The 7260-nt window shown below is 56.5% G+C and overlaps 1 protein-coding gene across 2 annotated transcripts in view; it reads right to left on the reverse strand.

The window, feature by feature from the left end:
- Positions 1-4408, reverse strand: part of HPN (hepsin) — a 30816-nt gene extending 26408 nt beyond the window's left edge. Inside the window, exons 1-2 of one of the 2 annotated variants that reach the window (XM_073322780.2) lie at positions 4354-4408; positions 4013-4114 (exon numbers count right to left, since the gene is read on the reverse strand). In XM_073322780.2, the coding sequence (XP_073178881.1) occupies positions 4013-4114; positions 4354-4366 (115 nt within the window). In that variant the 5' untranslated portion in view covers positions 4367-4408. The remainder of the gene's footprint in view (positions 1-4012; positions 4115-4353) is intronic. The other variant, XM_073322781.2, reaches the window with a different exon arrangement.
- Between the last annotated feature and the right edge of the window lie 2852 nt (positions 4409-7260).

Below are 7260 nucleotides of genomic sequence, written 5' to 3' on the forward strand. Positions count from 1 at the left end.
TGGATGGGATGCGTGTGGAGATGGATGGATGGATGGGATGCCTGTGGAGATGGATGGGATGCGTGTGGAGATGGATGGGATGGTGTGGAGATGGATGGATGGATGGGATGCGTGTGGAGATGGATGGATGGATGGGATGCGTGTGGAGATGGATGGATGGATGGGATGGTGTGGAGATGGATGGATGGATGGGATGCGTGTGGAGATGGATGGATGGATGGGATGCGTGTGGAGATGGATGGATGGATGGGATGGAGTGGAGATGGATGGATGGATGGGATGCGTGTGGAGATGGATGGATGGATGGAGAGGTATGTCTGGGAATGGATAAATGGATACATGGAAGGAGGAGATGTGTGTGGAGATTGAGGGAGGGGAACATATACATATGATTTGGCTATCAGATCACTTCACCTCCATTCTCCATGAAGAAACCCTAAATCAATAAAGCCTGTAACACCACTGCAGCTGACATCTGATAGCACTGTTAGTATTTATTAGTAAATATTCACCCTTTTAGTCCTTTACTTTCAGCATATTTGATTAATTTATATATCAACTATGCTTTAGAATCTTTATGATATTAACAAAGGAGATGTTTGAATTCTAAGGACCAAAACACTGGGCCTTGTTCTATAAGTAACCCTAGTCAGGTATTCTATCTATTAGGCTTTAATCTAATAATCTGTGGCATCTCCATGCCTATAGAACTCCAGATATCCTTGATTCCCTTAATCAGAGGCTAAAATAGGGAAAGAACAAGTCAAAAATTACTTAGACAAGTTAGATGTCTTTAGGTCCCAAGGCCTGATGAAGTGCATCCTAGAATGCACAAGGAACTGACTGAGGAAATATCTGAACCATTAGCGATTATCTTCGAAAAGTCATGGAAGACGGGAGAGATTCCAGAAGACAGGAAAAGGGCAAATATAGTGCCCATCTATAAAAAGGGAAATAAGGACAACCCGGGGAATTACAGACCAGTCATCTTAACTTCTGTACCCGGAAAGATAATGGAGCAAATAATTAAGCAATCAATTTGCAAATATCTAAAAGATAATAAGGTGATAAATACAGTCAGCATGGATTTGTCAAGAACAAAACTTGTCAAACCAACCTAATTAGCTTTCTTTGACAGAATAACAAGCCTTGATGGAGGGAAGCGGTAGACGTGGTATATCTTGATGTTAGTAAGGCTTTTGATACAGTCTCACATGACCGTCTCATAAACAAACTGGGAAATGCAACCTAGATGGAGCTATTAGAAGGTGGGTTCATAACTGGCTAGAAAACCGTTCCCAAGGAAAGAACAGGAGTACTTGTGGCACCTTAGAGACTAACCAAGTTCCCAGAGAGTAGTTCTCAGTGGTTCACAGTCATGCTGGAAGGGCATAATGAGTGGGGTCCCGCAGGGATCAGTTCTGGGTCCAGTTCTGTTCAATATCTTCATCAATGATTTAGATAATGGCAGTACACTTATAAAGTTTGTGGATGAAACCAAGCTGGGAGGGGTTGCAAGTGCTTTGGAGGATAGGATTAAAATTCAAAATGATCTGGACAAACTGAAGAAATAGTCTGTGGTAAATAGGATGAAATTCAATAAGGACAAATGCAAAGTACTCCACTTAGGAAGGAACAATCAGTTGCACACATACACAATAGGAAATGACTGCCTAGGAAGGAGTACTGTGAAAAGTGATCTGAGGGTCATAGTGGACCACAACCTAAATGTAACTCAACAGTATAACACTGCAGCAAAAAAAGCGAACATCGTTCTGGGATGTATTAGCAGGGGTGTTGTAAGCAAGACACGAGAAGTAATTCTTCCGCTCTGCTCTGCGCTGATTAGGCTTCAACTGGACCATTTTGTCCAGTTCTGGGCACCACATTCCAGGAAAGATGTGAAGAATTGGAGAAAGTTCAGAGAACAGCAACAAAAATTATTAAAGGTCTAGAAAACATGACCTATGAGGGAAGATTGAAAAAATTGGGTTTGTTTAGTCTGGAGAAGAGAAGACTGAGAGGGGACATGATGACAGTTTTCAAGTACATAAAAGGTTGTTACAAGGAGGAGGAAGAAAAATTGTTCTTCTTAACCTTTGAGGACGGGACAAGAAGCAATGGGCTTAAATTACAGCATGGGCGGTTTAGTTTAGACATTAGGAAAAACTTCCTAACTGTCAGGGTGGGTAGGCACTGGAATAAATTGCCTAAGAAGGTTGTTGAATCTCCATCACCGGAGCTTTTTAAGACCAGGCTGGACAAACACCTGTCAGGGATGGTCTAGATAATACTCAGTCCTGCCATGAGTGCAGGGGACCGGGCTGAACGACCTCTCGAGGTCTCTTCCCGTTCTATGATTCTATTAATGTAGATCTGATGCTGACATAAGCATATATAAACCTGGGATTGATGAGGGGTGATGTTTCGTAGGGGAAATCACTAGGGAAGAATGACCATGGGGAAAGGAGGACCCACTGAGAGAGATTATCTTGAACAACGTTGGTCGTCTCCACTGTAAATAATGATGCCTTTACACATCAATTGGTAAAGATTTCCAAGATTTCCTCTGAAAGGAAATCCCATCGGAACAGATGGTTCTGGGCAGGGGGCTCGGACCATGTGCATAGTGGGGGTTCTGAGAGCCACTGAACCAAACTGTAAACCCTGGATATGATGGAAACCGATTCAAGCCAGGGGGTGCAGCAGCACCCCCAGCACCCCTAGTCCTGAGGGCGGGGTTTGTGGCAAGGAGGGGTCTCTTTGTCTATGTATTGACAGAAGGTTTGGAACTTAGTTGGAGGATGAAACTGCGTGTCCCACCAGTTCCAGTGGAGAAGGGACACGGCCGACTCTGCCCCTCACCCCGGGATGGGGCTGGATCTGTTCTTTCTGTGCCAATCTCCGACTGTGGATTTTGGTTACAGAATTCCAGCTGACCCTCTTATGTGACAATCTCAAACTGCCATTAACTTCAGACATGCAACAACATCACCTCTGCCCCTCCTCTGCCAGCTGGGCCAACTCCTCACCCCCACCACCCATGCACTAACTCCCCACCCCTCTCCCGCAGGCTTCACCCGCCTCCCCACCCCCATCTGGCCCTGGCCCTGGCCCTTCTCCCCAGCCTGGGGAGGGGGGGGAGCCGGGAGTGGGGGACCAGCAGGGAGCTCAGTTCAGGCAGCGTGACCCTCTCGTGTTCTCTGCCCAGCCATCTGGCACTGTTAATGATCAATTTCTGCTGCAGTTCGGGGAGTGGAGTGGGATCAGAAAAGAGGTAGAGGGGAGTGTGGATTCAGAAGGGGGCAGACGGGTGTGGGATATAGGATTGGGAGCATGGGATCAGGGCCCATCGGAGGGGTGGGAGCAAGGATTGGGGAGGTGTGGGGGACTGGAGAAGGGGGTGTTGGATCAGGGAAGGGATTGGAGAAGGAGCAGGGACATGGGATCAGGGATCAAGAAGGGTGGGGGTGTGAAATATGGGACCGGGGAAGGGGTGGGATCAGGGATTAGGAAGGGGCAGGGGTGTGGGATACAGGACTGGGGGAGTGGTGAGATCAGGGATTGGGAAGGGGTGGGGTGTGAGATCTGGGACTGCGGGAGGGACATGGGGAGTGGTGGTGGTGTCAGATCTGGGATTGGGGAAGGGGTGGGATCTGGGATTGGGGAAGGGGTGGGGGTGTAGGATATGGGACGGAGGAAGGGGAGGGATGTGAGATCAGGGTTTGGGGGGCAGGGTGGAATATGGGACTGGGGAGGGGTGGGATCAGGTATTCGGAAGGGATGGGAAGGATATGGGACTGGGGGAGTTGTGTGATGGGGGAGGGGTGGGGGGATTGGAGATGGGGGTGTTGGATCAGGAAAAGTAGGAGGGATTGGGGAGGGGGGAGGGGCATGGGTGGGATCAGGGATCCCCCAATCATAGGGGGCACGGCACTGGCTCGGGCAGGGAGTGGGATGTGGGATTGGGGCAGGAGCAGCCCGCGGCCCAGCTCCCCTGCGACTCACTCACCGTCTTTCTCAGCCATCTCCTTGCAGCGGTTAATGATTGACTGGGGCCACTGGGCCGGGCCAGACAGACCCCGCTCCCCTGGCACCCGGCAAGTCCTGCACCCTGGGGACAGAAAGCACAGTGGGGCGGTGACTACAGGGTTCCCAGCCCTGGCTGGCGCCAGTGAAGGACTCCCAGGCTCTGAGATCCCGCCCGGGGACCCCAAATCCCCTGCCTCTGCAGCCTTTCACCCCACAAGCCTGGACACACAGGGATGGTTTGCTGGGAGCTAAGGTACAGCTACCTCTCAGGCGGGGCAGCTGGGGAACAGCTGCACGTAACATCGCAAGGGGACAGCTCACCCGGTGCTGACATGCAGCCACCTCTGGGGTGGGGCCCGATTCTGTGCTGTCCAAGCTCCACGTACTGAGCCACAGCCCCTGCAAGCCCATGGGGCAGGCACTGGCTGTGGGCGCCGCACTGAGGAGAGACAACCACAGCAGCCAGCCAGCCACTGCCGAGCCTGCACTGCTGTTTTGGCAACGGGCAGCGCTGGATAAACCATACCCACATGCGCCTTTCCATCCACCCATCCCCCATCCAGCCACCCTCCCCTTCCCCCCATGCACCCCTCCATCCACCCCTCCATCCCCCCACGCACCCCTCCATCCTCCCATCCCCCAACCAGACACCCACACATCCCCCCCACACGCACCCCTCCATCCACCCATCCCCCATCCAGCCACACTCCCCTTCCCCCCACGCACCCCTCCATCCACCCCTCCATCCCCCCACGCACCCCTCCATCCTCCCATCCCCCAACCAAACACCCACACATCCCCCCCACACGCACCCCTCCAGCCACCCATCCCCCATCCAGCCACCCTCCCTTCTCCCCACGCACCCCTCCAGCCACCCATCCCCCATCCAGCCACCCTCCCCTTCCCCCCATGCACCCCTCCATCCACCCCTCCATCCCCCCCACGCACCCCTCCATCCTCCCATCCCCCAACCAGACACCCACACATCCCCCCCACACGCACCCCTCCCTCCATCCATCCCCCATCCAGCCACCCGGCCCTCCCGCCATACACCCCCCCATCCAGCCACCCCTCCATCCACCCACACATCCCCCCACACACCCCCCTCCATCCACCCACACATCCCCCCCACACACCCCCACACATCCCCCCAGCGCACTCTTCCATCCATCCAGCCAGCCACCTGCTCCTCCCTGCACACACCCCCATCCAGCCACCCGCCCCTCCCCCCAGGCACCCCTAAATCCAGCCATCCCCCAACCAGACACCCACACATCCCCCACACACACACCCCTCCATCCAGGCACCCACCCATCCCGCCCACCCATCTCAGTCCACCCATCCATCCCCCACATGCCCCTCCATCCACTCATTGACCCCACTCACCCCACCCCCCCATTCTCCCTCACACCCCTCCACCCACCCCACATACCCATCCCCCAGGGGGAGGAGTGATCTGGGTGTGGTGCCCAAGGGGGCGGGAGATTTGGGGCACAGTGCCCAGTGGGGGTCAGAGTGGGGAGCTGAGTGGGGAGCCCAGGGGAAGGGGTGATGTGGGTGCGGTGCCCAGGGAGCCCGGGACAGGGGTGTCTGTGGTGGGGGTGTCTGAGCACCGTGCCCTGGGGGGGGTGCCCGGGGGGGGTGTCCGGGGCACGGTGCCAGGGGTGGGGGAGTCCGGGAGCAGTGCCTGGGGCAAGGGAGACTGGGGCGGCGGGTGCCCGGGGCGGGAGGTCCCTTACCGGCGACACGTCCCTCCCGCTCCGGCTGCCTGCGGGCTCACCGTGCAGCTGGCCGGAGCTCCCCCGAGCTAGGCGGCTGGGCGCGGGCCGGCATGGCGGGGGGCGCCGGGCTCAGCGGGCCGATGGCTCACCCGGGGCGGACGGAGCCGGGGGCCCGGGAGGGGAGGACCCGGGCAGGGCTGCCCAGTGGGCGTGGCAGCTCCAGGACACCTGTGCCCGCCCCCCCCCAGCGCCCCCCGGGGAGGGGGCAGGGGGCCAGGCTACACACAGCACAGGTGGGGGGGGGGACGGTAACTGGAGGGGAGAGGGGGCTAACGGTTGGGGGGCGGGGTCTGGGAGCCAGGACTCCTGGGTTCCATCCCACCTCTGGGGGGAGTGCCCTGCCAGGAAGTCTCTCCCCTCGCCGTCCCGGGGGCTGGCTGGGCAGGTAGCCCCCCTCCCCCCCGCATTTTCCTGGCAGTGTCGCTTACCGCTGCCGCCTCCCTTCGCTCAATGGGGCCATTGTGTCCTGTGCCCCTCGGGGCTCCCCTTAGCCCGGGCACGGGCTGGGAGGAGGGGAGTGGGGGCGGCAGATGGGAAACCTGCCCTGGCTGGGTCCCAAGCTGCTGGTTGCTAGGCCTGGCATTGTCCAGGGGAGGAGCCCACACTCTACTGTCCCCCTTCGACCCCGGGTATAGAGGGGAAACTGAGGCACGGTGAGATATTCAAGGGTAGAACCCAGGAGTCCCTGCTCCCAGTCTCTGCTCTAACCACAAAGCGGGACAGCCAGCTAACAAGGGCCCCCATTTGTCAATGGGCTCGCAGCAGAGGCTAATGTTGGCTTAACACTAATTTGCAACCCTGGAAAGGCTGCACCACAAAGTGTCTCCTCTTACAGCCCGGTGTAAATCAGGAGGGACCCCATTGCAGTCACTGTGGTGGATCCCCCTCTCGGTAACACTGGTGTAAATCCACTGATGCATCTGACTGCAGCCTGCCCTGTTTCTCTCCCCCCCCACCCCCATTGGCCCCTTTCCCATAGGCAGAAAGGGGCCAATCCTGCGCTCTGGGCCTGCATCCAGCCAGCCCCTGGAACAGGCGCCTGAGGATGGCAGGGACAGGCAGCTCCCAGCTCCCGAGGCCAGAGGGGTTTGCTGACTCGGGTCTCTAAGTGCCTGCTCCAGCTCGGAATGAGCCCGGAGGTGCCAGGAATCAGCCTACTGCCCCCCAAGTCCTGCTGCCACTCTCGATTTGCTCTGGTTAATGCACAGCAGGTTATAGCATGTCTGTGCTAGATTGGGAGGGGAAACTGAGGCACACAGTGGGGGAGGGACTGGCCCAAGGCCGTATGGCAGGCCAATGGCCCAGCTAGGAACAGAATCCAGGTGTCCCGAGCCTTAGTCTAGTTCTCCACCAACTTGGCCATGCAGGACAGAAAGTTATAACCCTGAGAGCCCAGATCAGTTGGAATGAAATGACCAACACTGGCCACTAGACAAGGTCAAGGTCC

Source organism: Lepidochelys kempii, chromosome 24, assembly GCF_965140285.1.
Source record: "Lepidochelys kempii isolate rLepKem1 chromosome 24, rLepKem1.hap1, whole genome shotgun sequence".
NCBI lineage: Eukaryota > Metazoa > Chordata > Testudines > Cheloniidae > Lepidochelys > Lepidochelys kempii.